The sequence below is a fragment of the Macrotis lagotis genome, chromosome 6 (genome assembly GCF_037893015.1).
Source record: "Macrotis lagotis isolate mMagLag1 chromosome 6, bilby.v1.9.chrom.fasta, whole genome shotgun sequence".
In the NCBI taxonomy this organism is placed as follows: Eukaryota; Metazoa; Chordata; class Mammalia; order Peramelemorphia; family Peramelidae; genus Macrotis; species Macrotis lagotis.
The window spans coordinates 116128415-116146397 of record NC_133663.1 but is presented as its reverse complement, the minus strand read 5'-3'; the positions used below and the strand labels follow the sequence as shown (position 1 = coordinate 116146397).

Genomic DNA, 17983 nt, shown 5'->3' with positions numbered 1-17983 from the left:
GTTATATATTTATACATGTATACATACATACACATACATATATACATACATATGTATATTCATATAGATTATGAAGTATCACAATATAAAGAAAGATAAATTAAGAATCATGAAGATCAGAGTTCAAGTATCACAGCTAACTCATTTTGAAAATGTAACCATGACAAAGTGAATTAACCTTTCAGTGACTCAGTGACCTAATTGGACTAGATACTAATTTGCATTTATATAGAAGATTTGCTTCCCAGGTCTTATTAGAAAAGTAAAATCATAAGTCTGAACCAAAACTTAAATGATCACATATGTATCCAAATTCATATATGTTTTTATACATTATTTATTTCTATGCTATATATTATTATTTCTATTCATTATTATTCTATACATTATTTAGACATAAAATTGTTAGTAAAGTATTAGGAATGAGTTCATTCTAATTGCTTTTGGCAGATTCAAGACATTGTCAATATCCCTGATACCAACTGATAAGCTTAAAATGTTTTCTTTATTTTCTAGAAATCATCACAAATCAAAATTATTAAAAATTATATAAGTATCATTTAAGAAGTTATATTCAGTTTTATAGAATTTTAAAATCTCAAGCAGTGCTATGTCAAACACATATTTATTAAATGTCAACTATGTGTAAGGCAGTTTGCTATGTCCTCTGAGGATATAGAACAATTAAGGCACATAGTCTGTCACCTAAGCACTTTATAGCCAACATGAGAAGGTAACACAGCATTTATTTGTTCACTAAAAACAGAAAATAATTATTGGATAATGGCAAATAAAGGGAATATTCACTTCATGTTAAGAGGAGAAGGAGGTAGCTTTGGAGTAGTACTGGTAAAGCAATGGGATTTTCCATTAGTCTTGAGTGTCTGCAGTTTAACTGGATAGAGGTGGAAAAGATATTCCAGGCAAGGAACCATTTGTATAAGTAGGGTGTAGAGGTGAAAAGTTAAAGACATGTCAAAGGAACTTTAAATAGAAAAACTTGGTTAAAACAGAGAGTATGTTTAACTGAATAATGAAGGATTAGACAATCAGGGAGATGGATTGGAGTGAAATTTTGAATAAACTTAAATGTTAGGATGTAAACTTGAGTTAATACAGGCTTTGGATATGGGGGTGTTAATTGTTTTTTTCATCTGCAAAGATAATATTCTAAAGTGGCGACTCTGGAAGATTAAAGACTGGAAGGCTACAAGATAGATCCAAGAGATTAGATATAGTGGCAGGAGGAATCAGATAGGAATATCATATGATTTGAAACCTGAATAATAATGGAATAAAACTAAAAGTTAGGTCAACTTCTTTTGAATATTTACTTTCTGCTCCCTGTTCTATCAGTTGATGTGAAGACATAGAAAAGAGTTTTTGCCTTTAAAAACTCATTTGTAATTTATGAGATGTAATGAACATGCACAAAAACAGACATGATACTTGCAAAAAAAATGCCTGAATATAAAGTAAAATAGAATAAATATAGTCCAAAGGGAGAATAGAGCAATGGTCAAAGTCATCTAGAGCATTCAGGGAGACTTCTTAGAAGAGAAGATCTTTGAATAGGATGTTGAACTATTTAGGTTACTAAGCATTTGGTAGGAAGATCATAGCTTTTATGGTGCCTAAAATGCACAAGAAGGTTATGTCAAATAGAGTACTATGAAATTAAAGTATTTCCAAGGATCACAGAAGCAGCATTGAAAGATATCTAAGAAACCATCAATCTCATCTGTCTATCCTTGAATGAGAATCTTCTGTACAATACTGATGATGAGTTGTCATCCAGCCTTTGTTTAAAGACTAAAGGAAACCATTGATTCCCAAAGCAGTCCATTTCACTTAGATACCTCTATTTACTATGAAATTTCTCCCTATATTTTGCCAACATTTGTACAAATAAAGTTTCATTTCATTGCCTTGATTTTGCTCTTAAGGCAAATAAATGTCAAGGCAAATAACTCTAAACTCTTGTCCATATGCTAACTCTTCAGATATTTGAAGATGACCACTATGACCTCTGAGTCTTTTCTTTTGAAGGTTAAAAACTCCCAACTCTTTCACCTGATCTTCAGATATACAATCCCAGTGCTATTTGTGTGCCACCACATTGTTCTCATAATGTGCTCTGCCATTTCTTATATTTTTCTGACTAGTCAAAGAAGACTTAAATGCTTTCCTTTGAATTTTCAAAAAAATGCATTAAGTGTGATGCTTTAAATTATTCTGTAGGCCATGGTAGATTTTTGCAGTTATCTATCTATCTATCTATCTATCTATCTATCTATCTATCTATGTATTATATACATACACATGATATATAAATTTGCAAAGTTTTCATTAGGAAATGAATGGAAAAATTTAGACTAGATATACAAGTGAACAAGGTATAAAACTGAGAAAAATGCTGGCTTGATTGAATTTATTTTGGGGTTGTTCTGTTCTCTCCTCCTAGTATGTAAATTGATAATATATTGTACAGATTTGAATTTTTAAAAAAATCTGCATGTCTACATCATGTTTACAAGTACTATATCCAAGCATAGAAGTATAGGCATATCCAACATATGTTGCCCAGACAAAATTTATTTTGTACTGTATTAATATATTTAAATCAAACCTAACCATAATGTCCTCAAATCCCATTTTAACATCCTTTCATTCACTGGCAAATTATAATATTCCATCTCTGGTATAACTTCCTCCTTCAAATATTTCTCCAACTAAAAAACTGTTTTCCTGGAAATAAGTGCTTTTGACTGGAGTATGACTATAATTTTAAATAAGCAAAATTGTTAGAATGCTCCAAGTTTTATTGAATAAATTATGATATTGAAATAAGCTTAAAATTATCTTGTCCATAAATGAGGGTTGGTGTGTTTTAGTTTGTTTTCCCCCTAAGGAAAGACATTTTCATGTTAAAAAGTCATTGTGGGCAATCAGTCAACAAGCATTCTTCTCAGCACATGATATATATATATTAGATACTGGAGATACAAAGTCAAAAATGAATAAACTCATTATTTTAGGGAGCTTATATTCTATTATTACAATAAGTGCATGCTCATTGAATATGAAGAGAAATATTTTAAATGGAAAGATATAATATTAGGATAAAATTCTTGCATTGTTTTCATATATTCATATGTTGTTTTATTTCATATATTCATATATTATTTTAATTACATTTTGAAGTAAAATGATTTGTTTAGGCTTTTAAAGTAGTACCTAAGCATCCATTATAGAAGACTACTTAAAAGTTAATGCTCTGAAACTTTGAACTTGTTATTTTCAATTATGTCCCTTTTGAGGTATAGACTTGACATTATTTTATTTGTCTTAAGTAAAATTTTAAATTCAATATCTAAAGTTAACTTAAACGGGAGACTTTGAAAGAATTTTTTAGTTCATTTTCCATATCAAATGTTGAATATATTTTTGTGTCACCAAGGGTATTATTTAATCCAAAAAAATTTTTTTAGGTATTTTCTAAATCCAGTAAAATAAGAATGTTAATGCATGTATCTGTTTTATATACCCTCATTAGTTCAAGTAGAATTCCTTTAATAGGATCATAACAAATAGTCATTTCTCTCAACAGACACTCTAAAAGTGGAGTAGTTTGTCACCATTATTTGGTAATCTCTTACAGTGTAATACACACAGCAAAGGTGACAGTATTCCTGTCACTCCTCAGAAATGTCCCAGCTCTGCGGGTTTCCACATTCAGGAGAATGAAGAAAGCCATTATGAGGTATGCCAAATCTCTATAGAAACCACATTAGTGCTGACCTTTTTTTCATGCTCTTTATTTTAAATATTCTCTTGTTGCATATTAGGTGGTAGTGTTGTACTGTGGGTAGAGAGAAGGATTTAGAGTCAGGAATACCTGAGCTCTCACATCCTGCCTCTGACACTAAAAATGTAACCATGGGCAAGTCACTTAAAGTCTCTAAGTCTTGGTCAATTCTGTAAGATTCATCTACTGAATAATAGGTGGGTTGCAGTCTGTATTGGTGGTAAGAATTCCCATATCAAAGAACTCACAGATTATTGATATACCTTGATATGTGTTCTGCATTATTTAACTATTTTGTATTCCCAATGACATATTGTTTTATTGCGGGGGGGGGGGGGTGATGTGCATGTAACACAGGTACAGAACAAATGATCTACATTTTAAAAAGCAGTTTTTGTTCTTACAGTGTATAGATTTGGTTCAAGCTTTGCCATTTCAGAATGTCATAGACTTGGTTTATGTTTCATTACTATTTAATTTAAGAGATAAACATCGTTAGATTAATTTCTTTAATTAGTGGTTCTTCAGAAAAGATAAAAAAGATTGCTATTTAATTCTGTTATCTTCAAAAAAAATACTTGAAATTGTAATTTTCACTAACCTTTTTAGGATTCTCTTTTCTAGCTTCTCTCTTAGCTTGAAGGACAAATAGTCCTTGCCCTTTATTTCTCTTTTGGTTTCATATTATAATCTAATGAAATCACTTTATTTTATTTCTTTTTAATGACTTCTGCAGCTATAAAAGGTGTATGATCCTTCTTTTTAGGGGCAGGTTTGATTTGTTTTAACGTTCTGTAGGATTGTGATAGTGTTGCCTATTTTCTGCCATCCAGGACCTCTAGAGATCTTTCTTCTATATGAGGAAAGAGTACTAAATTCTAATTTTTCTATCTTTTTTCTATGAATGTTAAAAATGTATTGTTCATAATTAGTAGCACCTAAAGGGATGAATTTTGTGATGCTGTCACTTTGGTTTCACTAACTAAGAAGGATCCAGTGTTCTCTCCTATTGTGTGATACTGAAAAACTCCAGTTTGTGGAGAATTGATCACATACACCTATTTCCTCACACTATCTCCCCCATACTCAAAAAAATTCCACAAAAATTTTAAAAACTAGTATTTATATGAAATCACTGTTTGTTAATGGTAGAAACCAGGAGAACTTATGATGGTGTTAGGAATTTTAATGCCTAAATGCAAGAGAAAGTGTACTAAAGAGTACTATTTCAATAGGTAATGTGATGCTGCCAGAATTGTGGTTGATAGATTAATTCCTTCTCATTATTATCTTCTATTTAACAATGAAAACTAAAGTTAATGTGAATGTTCAACATTCATTTTATGTGCTCCATTTTCCTGATGTTCACAGATGTAAGTACAAATATGCCCCTGTAGCTTTTAAGAATTCAGAGCTTTGGATATGAAATCAGGAGACCTGGCGTTAAAATCTTGACCTTCTTATTTTACTTAAACCTGTGGTTATCTTTAAATGAGGGATTTGTATTAGCTGATGGGTAAAGTTCTTTTCTATGACACATTCCACAAAGTAACAGAATATTATATTAAGGACAGATATTAGCTAGTATCTGTTTTTCTTGTTCTACATTTTATATAGCCAAATTGTATTTAACCAGATCTCCTTAATCCGCTTTCTCAAACTAGACTTTGAAGCAAAGCAAAGTAAATAAGTTATATCCAAGATTTATTGAAGGGAAAAAATTCTAGGATATTTATACTAATATTCAAAATTTCAAATCTGAAGCACTATATTAAAGATTGATTGAATTGTCCATTATGCTTTTGGGGGCAAGGAAGTCAAGGGTGTATTTGTTCATTCTTCAGATTAGGGAATTTCTAGTGAGGAAAATCCATTTGCCAGAGAGTATTAATTCATCTATAATTTTAGCCTTGTTGAGTCCCCTGAGTCTCTAAAGGTTAAGTGTCTTTTCTCAGGTCGCTGTTTCAGACTGCAGCACTTCAGTATATGTCTTCCTGGCTAAAGATGTCTCACTTTTGTCTACTCCACCTGTTGCCTCTCTTACTGTTATCATTCAGACAATATTGTTCTAATTAAGGTAACAAAGGTATGGTATTACATTTTAGAAAAAGCTTTCACAACAAGGGTTGTAACCCCCAATTTTTTTTAATTTCAATTAACCATAGCAGTTTATAACTGTAGGAAATTTTATACCTTTTCCCAGAACAATTAAATCACCTATGAAGTTGTAAGGCATCTACACTTGGCCCTCCTTTCTCACAAATCTTTGTGGAACATTTCCATTGTTTTCTGTGAAATAAACCTCGAAGAGCAGTCAAAAGTGCTAATGAGGGCTTAGAGACTTTAGTTCTGGAAAGTAACCTTAGAGCCTGGGGGCCACTCTATAAGGTGGTAATAAGTGTTTAACACCTTTAGATATTCCCTTGGAGCTCCTGGGAAACCAATCTAAAGGAGGTAACTTTAATAATCAGTCTCTTGAGAATATTCACTCAGTCTTAGATGTCTCTTGACTATCTATAAGGGAAGTCCATAACAACCTATGCTTGTATTTTGATTTATTATTATTGTTGTTCATTTACTAAAATGCAATGATACTGTCTTATTTTATGTTTCTTTCATTCTGCTTTTGGTATGATATGCACACTCCCTCTTTTAGCTTTCTTTCTAACACATCACTGCTAGCCCCAGTTCCATGGAATTCTTCGTGTTAAAATAACTTCTGGCTACAGTGACAGCACACAGACTTAATACAACTATATATGGCTGGCTTAGACATTTATTTAAATAAATATTAGAAGAAAAGCAATGGCCTCTGGTCTCCAGAACTGAAATGATTTAAAAATCCTTACTCATTATGCTGAAAAATACTGCACCATAACAATGACCAGTTGGAATCTAAGGAAAGAAGTTATTATATATTTGAAAGACATATATGTTGTAGAATCTCAGAACTGGAGGTGACTTCAAGGATCATATGTTCCAACTTATTTATTTTGCACATTTGGAAACTGAGGCCTCTGAAGATTATGTATTTTGTTGCAGGTCACACAGCTCAGGAACAGTAGAACAGGTTTCTAGATTCATAAAGTAACTTTTTTTTCACTTGTGGGACCATATCTAACTCTTAGGAAGCAAATGTCACAGAAATCATTTGCTATTTGAAATTGGTGTTTTTCTGGGCTCGTGTTTAGAATGAGGTGTAGAATTTTAGCTGAAATTCATATTTAAGCTTTTTCTTCTCTGGCACAATTTCTGCCATTGGCTGTATCATGTGCTATCACTTTAAAATAGAAGCAAGAGATAGAGAAGCTCTGACTGGAATTTGATTCTTAAATACTAAATATGGCAGGGTAGGCTTTTGCTGCATGTCTTTAACCTACGGGTTCTATTGTGGTTTTTCTTTCTATGTGCATTAATAGCCACGTACCCATGAGACACCACAGAGAGGAAGCCAGTACAGCCCTCAGTGTCTATATTATGGGATCTGTAGGAAAATGCCTCATAGTTATTGGAATTCACACAAGACTGCATTTCAGTATGAGTGGCTGTCCCCTGTCACTGTTTTTGATGCTAGAGCTAAAGTGGTTTAACAAAATGGTCTAGTGTATAGTGTATGAATTTTTGAGATAAGACTCCTTTTTTTGTAGGAATGAAAATCAAAAATCAATGTCAGATGGGAATCTTAACTCTCAAAGTTTGGGAGATCTGTGGAAGGATTTAAAAATAAGTGTGAATTTTAGCCTCTAGACTCTGGAAATTTGGCCGACATAGCAAGTGTGAAATTCCTGGGTACAGATGGCCGATTAAGATATCCCAAGATGTGCTGCTATAAAGCTCCAAATCAAAATTGGGCAAAGCCATTTCAAGAGAGTAAATATTTTCAACTTTTTTACTTAAGTCCATATCTGTGACTCTTCTGGGATTCAAAAATTCAAAGAAATTAAGCTCTCATATGAATCCTCATAAAGTAGATAACTTCTGTTCCAGCTGTCTTCACATAAAGATTATACTTGATAGAAAACAAATATGTTTAGATTTTTCCTTGTATATATATGTATATATAACATATGAACATAGTTTATGATGATCATTAATAAATCTATATATATATATATATATGTATCAACTAAAATAATAGCAAGACAAATTAAAATATACTACTGATACTTTACCAAAGGGAGAAAATATATATTGAGTGATTGAAAATATAGATTTATCTACCTAAAGGGAAATAGATTTAGAAAAAGGGAAATAAGAATATTTTGTGGTATTTGAGATTTTTTTATGAGAGTTCTATGGATAATTGCAAAATAAACTTTAGCCAAGGTTGCCATCTGGTAAAGATGGGTCTATGGTTTGTCTAGAAATTAGCATAGTTTAACTTCCTAAATCCTATTCTACCTCACATTTATATACACACTCACTCACATACAATCCTACACTCATTATGTTCCTCCACTTAGAAATGTGATTTTTAAAAATTATGGTGCTCAGCAGTAATCTTTTATAACAGAAAAGAATGAAGAAATTTTTATCTTTCTGAAGGATGGGGAGGGGGAGTATTTGAACAGTTTGTATACAAGACTAAAAAAGACCATGTTTGAACAATTTGCCTACATTTATGAATTGCTTCTTTGATATTCAAGCAGTAGTTTTCTTTTGGATTTATTGAAAGAATGCCAATTCACAGCATGGCAAAAGTACATCACTTCTAAAATCTAGAGGCTGTAAACCACCTTTAGTTATTTGCTACAGCATTGGAAGATGCCTCCAACTTTTCTTTAATTTCTTAAAAAACGTGTTCTCTCTACCTCTTTCTTCACCACAAAGTTAGTGGGCTTGATTTTTTTTCCACAGAAAGCCATATCTGACAGCTCAGTTGATGGTGTCAGCATTGGCCACATACTTGAAGGACAGCACCAAACCTTGCTGTGGCCTGGCTCCTGCTAATTAGATGTTTGAAGGAACTCTGGGTGCCACAGGAAGAAACTTATCAACAAAGGACATCTTTGCCATTCACAGTGACAGCTATTTGTGAAGAAAATCTAGTGTAGAGAAAGAAGGACAAGAAGATTTTAAACTTGTCACTGCCATGCTGTCATTCATTAAATAAGGTTCAAACCATAAACAAAATAAAACAAAACAAAATTGGAAAATCAACAAAATCAGGGAATAAAATGAGATGCAAAATATAATATATTAGATAAGACTGTATTGACCAGGCATTTAAAAAGTACATGTGATAACAGTTAGGTGTGAAACTGAAAGAGAAAAAAATGTAGTCCTATAAGAACTTCACAAAACAGATGAAGTTGTGTATGCTTTTGATTAATGCAGGCCTAGGGATTTGCTTATGGGTTTCATGTACAGATGTGCACGATTTTCTGTAGGTTGTGCATATGTCCGTGGATATTAATGGGGAAGCATGCCAGGAAGTCCCACATCTAAGCACAGTGTGGAGTGCCGTGGTCATGAATAATTTATTGAGGTGCCAAAGATCTGATTACTTTGGAGACAGACTGGAAAGAGTAAAGAACAAAAAAATTAAAAGAATAAAGATAGAGAAATAACTGGATTTTGTATTGAGGGATTGGATGAACATAATAATAATTATCACACCATCATCATCATCAACCTCATATCTAGCATTTATATTAGTTTTAAGGTTTACAAAGCATTGTGCATGTTATATTTTGGTATTAATCACAAACCTGTGATATAGTAATAGCTGATGCAATTTTACAGATAGGGAAACTGAATTTGAGAGAAATGCAGCGACCAGCCCAGGGTTACACCACTACAAAATAATCTGGAATCTATCAAAGGAGATTACAATTTGGTGTAGTAATTTTCAAAGATAAGAAAACATTATTAGCATGAAAAACTCCACTAGAAATGTTTTAAAAGTCCAACAGATCAAAACATCTTAATTGCAGAGGATTTATGTATTATAATGTGTAAATATATGCATATATACAAATATTTGTGCTTTATATACATATACACATATGTGTGCATGCAAGTATATGTATTTTAAATATAGAGTGAGTTATGTGTGTATTTTGAAATGGGGTAAGGATAGGATATCTAATGGAAGAGACATAATTGTTTAGAGAATTTAAGGTGAGGAAGAGTTCTCTCTCTCTCACTATCTCTGTCTATCTTTCTCTGTCTCTCTACCTCTCTCTCTTTTCCACTTCCCCCACCCCCCTCTCATGAGTTGTTCCACAAGTTCCAAATGTGGAATTTGTAATACTATTAAGAGAAGCTAACAAGGAGCTCTACATAAGGAACTTGCCCAGAATCACAGAGCTAGTAGTTGGAAGAAGAATGGTTGAAATAAGACCAGTCAAATTTGCTGTTCACTATACCTGGGTACCTCTCAATACAATAAAAATTACTTAAACATTGCATCTATTTCTGTGTGATTTTTTTAAAATGGATCCACCACCACACAGATCAAAACAATCTTGTCTCTAGTAGATTATCATTGTGAGTTGCACAATTAATCATGCTACAAACATCTGTCTCATGATGTACTCTTCCATTGTAGTTTTCCTGCTCCTTGGACAGTGACTTTAATTTGTCCCATATTGTATTCACATCTTGTCAACCTGCCAATGTTTGTGCTCCATTGCCGCAGCCTTTGAGGAACAAAGATCAGCTATTTATACCATGAGGGATCAAAGTAGGATCATAGTATATTCTATTTAATGGAACATTATTAAACATGGATACATGATGCATAAATCCTAAAATAGTTGGGTTTTTCATGCATTACATGTGGAGGTTCTGGCTATATATTTTAAATAGATTTACTTTACCATCATACTTGGTTAAAAGAGGATTGTTGATCTCACATTAAAATGTTAGAGAAAAAATTATTATTTATATATATGAATAAGCAAGAGTTGGTTGATGTGTAAATGTGGATTATACATTAAGGTCAGATTTCCAGTTCTGTCTGAGACTAGAAAGAATCATTTATCAATTTCCTGTTCTTGACACTTCCATTATTAAAGTGATCATGAGCGTCACCATCTATCAACTTATTTCTTGGCATGTAATGCAAGATTTAAAAATGTATAGATGTATTTGATGTAGTTTCGTTGTTTAACTCAATAAAAATTCAATTTTATTGGATGTCATTGCTTAAAGTATTAAATTATGATGCATAATAGAGACATAATAATTGCTAGCTTTATATTTGATTTTGTTATTTGGAAAACCTTTCATAGCTAATAAACATGGAGGCAGTCATGGTAAGAGCACTGGCATTAAAATTAGAAGACTTTGGTATGAATCTTTGTTTTGCTTATTCCTCGGGGAAGACACTGGTCTTCTGGAGTTTAGATTTTTCTTCTGTAAAATTAGAGATTGACTTTGACGATTTCTCTTGATCCTTATTCTAAGTCTTATGAGTTCTCAGGGACAATATTAAATGACATTCACCTAAAATATAATCTACATAATTATCATCAGAATAATCTAAATCTGTAAACCAGTTTTTAATTTCTCTCTTTAAGACCTATATATATCAGTTTTTTTTTAATATTTTATGTGATTTATACTTTATTTTTTCATAGAACTTTGATATCTTATTTAATTTATTCCTTACAATAACATTGAAATAGTTATTATCCCAATTTTCTGTGTAAGGAAGCCAGACTACAAAGAGATTCCGAATTGTGCAGTGCCTCCGGGTACAAAGATAAGTAAGGCAGGAGTAAATATCTTCTCTTAGTTACTTTATTTATGAACCTTGAGAGTGGGCTAAGTGATCACTAGGTTTCTTTGAGCTCCAATGATATAATCTAAAGATAATTATTTTATATATTTTCCTGAGTTCACAGGATATTAAAGGAGGGTCTGGAAGCATTGCCTGGGATCCAGGGTTCATACTCTTGCATAAATTTAAATTGATCCCAGGTTACATTGAGGCTAGATCTCATAGGATCCTAGATTAATAGCTGAAGGATAACACAAAGGTCATCTAATCCAACCTTTTTAACTTAAAGATGAGAAAATGACCCCAGGGAGAAGAAACTTATCCATGGGTAGTTAGTAGGAAACCTGTGATTCAAACCCAGGTCTTCTGACTCTCATTTAATCAACTAAATATGAGATTTTTCTCTTTATGTAAATTTTTTTTTCTTTTTCAAATAATTCACCATGAAATGTGGTGTATGTTTGCACCTTTTAGAAAGACCTCTAGGATTTACTTACACAAAATATCTCATAATATTAAAGTTAAAATTGTGCCCTAGGGCTTTCTTTTTTGGTGGTAAGTGCCTGATAATGTCCTCAGCTTTATATTGTGATTCTCTTTATAATATTTTATTTGCCCATCTATTAGGTAGCACATAGTAGATATGAAAGGATATCAAAAGGATATTTGCCTTCTGGTGACATCTTATTTAATCACTTCGAAACTTGTAGAAAATACTGGAAATTCCTAGATCATTTTAATGCATTTTGAATCTGATCCTATGATCTTATACTTATTTTTCGGTTTCTTTGTGAATATATTTTCACCTGTAAGAATGATGATTTTTTTTAAAAAAATGCATAAGGCAGGCAAAAATTCCAAGATAGGACACTAATGACTCATCAGATCTAAAAATCCAAGGATTTATGTCTGCAATAAATAATTTCATGCATTTTTGTCACTTAACCCAAGAACTGTGTTCCCTATTTATCCATCCCCAAATAAAGAATCTTAAAAATTGTCAGGGTCTAAAACTCTTTTGAACTGTAACTCTTCTAGTTGCACCCACCCAATCCCCACAGCTCAATCCTCTTTGCAAAGGATTCAAGTGAAACCCCAAAGTCAAGTTTAATAAACTGTCCTAAGTCCTAGTTCAAAATCTCATACTGTGCTTCACTGATAGTTAAGTCCCTTAGGATCAGAATCTGCCACCAAGATATGCAGTACCTCAAAATGATATTAGAGAGGGTGCAAATAAATTTGAAGGAGGGCAAACCAGAGAGCGCTACATAATAATATTGTTCAGAGGATGTGACATGCTTGATCTTTTCTTAATGCAAAAGTGTATGATCTACAGAGGTCTGAGTATTGTACATTCTGATGAGCAAGTTTGTATCAGTCTTCCCCGGGTGCTCATCTTTGCCTACTTAACAAGCAAGTTACATTCACACGTTGGTGATGTTAGAAGTGATTTCATGCAGAATGAAATGTCAGATTTCAAAGCAGAATGATATACTGAGGCATCCTTATAAAACCTGTGCGATGTGGACACATGGGACTTTGCAACACCACAAATCAACAGTGAAGCACAAAGACATCCAAGCAGACAGTGCTGCATCAATGGTGAGTTAATGAATCATCCAAATCCCTTAATGCTGAGAGGTTGAGGGAAGAGTATTGATCATAAAATAATACTGAGATGTATTTTTTGGTCTACATATGTGATTTCTTTGGTGTAGGGAATTTACTGGGAAGAAAGCTCTATTTACTAATGCATCCTGGGACCTTTCTTATACCTTAAATTGTTCAGGGTTCGCTGAGAGAACTAGGAAGTTAATTGGCTTACCTGTAGCTATGGCCACTAGTCTGTTTCTGACAGGAGTGGGATTTGAATCCACATCTTCTTGGCTCAGAGGCTAGCTCTCTTCAGTTTGCCTCTAAAGACACAAGTAAACCATATAAACTCAAATGAATCGATTTTAAATTTGAAATCAATGACAGATGAATCTCAGCTGCAAAGCATTTCAAATGTGAAGTTTTATTATTTTCAAATGCATAAAATATGAAGTATTAGCAAATAAAGGTCTTGCTTTAGTAAGGAGAAAAGTCACCTATAATTACTGTAACAGTCATTATTATAATTAATGGCAATTGGATAGTTTCACATGTGAATATAACAACATGGTTCTATCTTTGTAGGTGAAACATCTCTACTGCAATATTGATTATATAATAAATTTTTAAGCAAATTATTTAATAAAGAATTTAAATGTAAATACAGAATGTCATTATCTCACAATTTATACAACCTAGTCCAACCTATACTTCACCAAAGTACTCTCTAGAGAATGTCTAATAAGTAGTGGCAGCTTTTATTTCTGATTTCTAATGCCTAAGAATCCATTACTTCCTTAAGCCACTTATTCTATTTTGGAATAACTTTTATTTGTTTTAATTGTGCTTCTTTTATACCACACCTCTGAGACCTGCCTCTAAAATTTCATCTAGTTGAACCATCTGCAAACAAGCAAAATCTAATTCCTCTTCTGGGTAATAGCCTTGCAATTAATTAAGGAGAGTCATCATGTCTTCCCAAGTCTTTGCTTCTCCAGTACAAATATTTCATGTTACATTTATGAATTATCATATTTAGATTTTGAGACCTTTTATAATACTGATAAACTTCCTCTTAATATTCTCTCACTCAACTATTTCCTCCCTCAAATGTCATCTCTACCCCTGTGGTAGAGTACTCATTGCAGGTTACGAAAGAATTATAATTTCCATTATTCCACTATTTCTCTCTTAATGAACCTGACATTGTGTTAACTTTTTGGCCATCATACTACAATTTTAGCATAGATTGAGTTTGAAATCCTCTAAGACATCTCAGATCTTTTTTCACATAAAGTTCATTCTTGTCATGCCTCCTTTATCTTGTACTTGTAGATTTGGAAACTAAATGTGAAGATTTGACCTTTTATCCCTGTTAAATTTTATGGCAATCAATTCATCCCTAGCATTCTGAACTGTTAAGTTAAATTCTGACTATCATTAGTATTTTTAGGACACTATGTCACCTACAAAACCTGGCCTTTATCCAAATCTTTATTAGGCTGAATTATCATGAATTTGAAATCAGTAGGGTTCAACCAAATGAGGATTAGGAATTTTAAAAGTTTAAGAATTTATTTATTGATATATTTATATAATTAGTTTAGAATGCAGAAAGAGGGAGGAGAGAGGAAAAGAAGAAACGGATTTAAACTGGAAAAAGAAATATTATCTCACTGTCTGGAAGAGGTAAAAGTAGTAATCATTCTTCTATTCTTCTTCTTCTTAACTGTCTCTAATAGATGTTTGGAAAATGACACCCTCAGTTAATATTTGCATACCTTTTAGAATAAGTTTAACTCTGAGTCAAACTGTATCAATGAAAGCACAAAGCAGTAAGATCAACACAAACTCCTTTTCTTTTATTTAATGTTGTTTGACACTATCTTCCCATCTTGTCTAAGCTGGAAGTGGAGAGATCACTCATGGTTTATCCCAATCCTGAGAAGCATGGTTGCCCTAAACGGTCTGCTTTTCAAAGCCTCCCTAAGAAGGCAACTTAGCGACCTCACATCTCTTCCACAGAATCCCCATATTGATTCCAGACTTGGTGAGTACAACTCTTGCAGTTTAGAACTTCCAAACTCAAGTGATCTGCCTGCCTTATCATGCCAATCAGCAGGGACTACAAGGCATGGGTGTATAGTATGTGTTACTGACCTAATTTTACAATCTTATTTCACCCTGATCTCCTCAAATTATCTGTTCCAGACAACACTAGCAATAACTCTTATTTAATACTTTATCTACTGTCACTGTCCTAAATTGTCTCCTATTCCTGAAACGAGCTGCTTCCATCTTCCTTTTAAAGTCCAGTTACATCAAAGCCCAGTTCAGGTGTTACCTCCTTCAGAAAGTTTCCTTAATCCTCCTAATTTTTGGTGTCCTTTACCTTCTCAGGTGTTTTTGTTTCCAATAGAATATAATCTCCTCAAGGGCAAGGGAAATTTTCTTTTTGTCTTTGGATTCTCTGTAACCTGAATGATCCTTTATACCCCAAAAGCAATTATATGTTTATTGACTTGAATGGAAAAAAATGTATATATATTTTTGTAGAGCTAATATTTAATACATAAATATTGTGTTAAGGAAAACTTGCTAAAGAACTTAACTGATAATGTATAACTAGACTACAATGTCATCACAATGTCAGAATGGAGAATAGGAGATGCAAACTTGAAGACCCCTTTTCCATGGAATATCCGGAAATTACCTTTTCTTCTCTTACATGGAGTGTCTAAAATCTTTCATTAGTGTCGTTATGATAATTCACCAATCCATTGCAGTCACAAGCTATAGTCCTTCACTTAGAAATTTAAAATTGTGCCTCTGGCTGCTATAGATAATAGAATCTGTTTGCCTGCCTATCTGTCTGTTTATTGAATTGGTAAGAAAAAGCAGGAAGCACTTAGCCAGAGTAACACAGTTTGTTAATCTAAAGAACCTGATATATTCAGACATACTCCTGTACTAGCTTGGAAGGAAAACATTAGTACTATTCTTTCTCAAACAGCTACTGTACTGACTTAGGTAAAAGGCTTCCCAGCAGGAACAAACTTGGGTTTGTGTCATATGCCTCTCCTTCAGAGTGCATTACTGAAATAAAAGCATGAAAATAAAAGCCTGTTTTCCAAGGCAATGTGTGCAGACACACATAATTTTCTTTTTTAACCATAAAAGGTCAGAAATTGGGATTCCTTCTATCTATTTTCTCCCATAATTCAGGCTTTTTTCTTAATTGTAGATACTGAATCCACTTTCCTTGTAATAACTATTGGAGGGCAGAGTTCTCATTGCTCGTACTCAGTAAGTGACAGGGGGGCAGTGATGCAAGTCACCAGGATCTCCTGGGAAGAGGTTGCTTTATGAATCTTGTTAACAGGATTCACAACTTTTTTCCCCTTCAGTCACTTCATTGCTAAAAGAAAAAAGAAAAGAGAAAAAAGAAAGAAAAAAGCTCATTTAGCAGCACCAGTAGGCCTAGGCATCACAAAACCAATCAATCAACACAAATACTTCCCCACTGAGACTCCCCTGTGACCTTGAGAACTGTGACAAATGACTTGGAGGATAGAACAGACAGAAGTTTTGTGATAAACCAAAAAATTATGCTCTGCAGAGTGATGAAGCAAAAATAAAAACGAAGAAGGAGAGTTAGATATATGTTTGGTTTAAATAAGACCTGATAAATTTGGCAACTGCTTTGTGTTGTTGCCTTGGCCCTAGATCAGAGGGACTCCGCTTGCACTATAATCAAGCCTTTCTCAATAAACTGGGTCTTGCTGCCTTCACTTTGTCAAAACTCTAGTGCTTTACAGATGTCTTCGTCATAATGTACGGCTGGAAGTCCCAGCAGTTATTAATATCTAAACCATCAGCCCCATATCTTGACTGGTGCTGATTGCAGAAGGGCAGTCAGCAAAGTGAATCTTTTCACTTGTCTATATTGACTATTTCTATACTCTCCCTCCCACATGGTACTCAATTATAGAAGCTTGTGGTTCTTACTATAGTAAAGCTTTTTGAAGTACTCCTTTCCAAAATTAGAACAAATGATTACATCCGACTCTCAGCACTTGAGAGGAGAGATGTTCTAGTGGTCCTATGAATGGGGAAATGCTCTGTTACTTAACAAGTGTATGTGTATATATACATATATATATACATATATATATATATATAAATATACATACATACATATATATCCTTTTCTTTTTCTTTCTTTTGTCTTTTGTGACCAAAGAGACAAGGGCAGGACTTGGATACCAAAATCTTGAGTTGAAGAGGTTACCTTGGATTAAAGTGGACCAAGAAGATGAGGCTAAATTAGCAGATTGAGTTTGCAATGATTTTTAAAAATCTTATCTCAGTGACCAGCTCACTGGTTATCATTTAAAGCCTAAGTAAAACTGTAACATGGGTAAAAAATTTTGATCACACTTTTTGAGGCATTTACCTCTCTGGTCTTCTCTCCTTTTTCTCACTTCTTACTTGACCTTCTTATGCCCTGATGATTCCCTATGATGGTGTGATTTTCCTCTCCTGAATTAGACCTGTCAGACTACTCCAAAACTTCCCACCCCTTTCTTTCTTCTTCAGATCAGAAAACCCATTCTCAGATTGCTTATCTCCACTTAGCTATGTGCTCATCTGATGAAAAATATATTTTGAAACCAAGATGAGAAAATCCTTAATCCCTTAAGTCTGCCAAGGAGTAATGCATGAAATCAGTATAGAAGTATGTACCATCTACCACCATCCTGTCACTGCTGCAAGAAACCATGGGACTTGGAAGAAACAAAAAAAACCATTGTTTGGGGGAGAAAACACAGATTACAATAGTATGAGATATA

General features: G+C 33.3%; 1 protein-coding gene across 5 annotated transcripts in view; it reads left to right on the top strand.

Moving 5' to 3' along the window:
- Window positions 1–17983, top strand: part of PCDH9 (protocadherin 9) — a 1046490-nt gene that overhangs the window by 370648 nt on the left and 657859 nt on the right. For 4 of the 5 annotated variants that reach the window (XM_074191792.1, XM_074191790.1, XM_074191788.1 and 1 more), the window contains exon 3: window positions 3662–3763. The exons of the other annotated variant lie outside the window; for it this stretch is intronic. In XM_074191792.1, the coding sequence (XP_074047893.1) occupies window positions 3662–3763 (102 nt within the window). The remainder of the gene's footprint in view (window positions 1–3661; window positions 3764–17983) is intronic. 5 annotated transcript variants of the gene reach the window in all.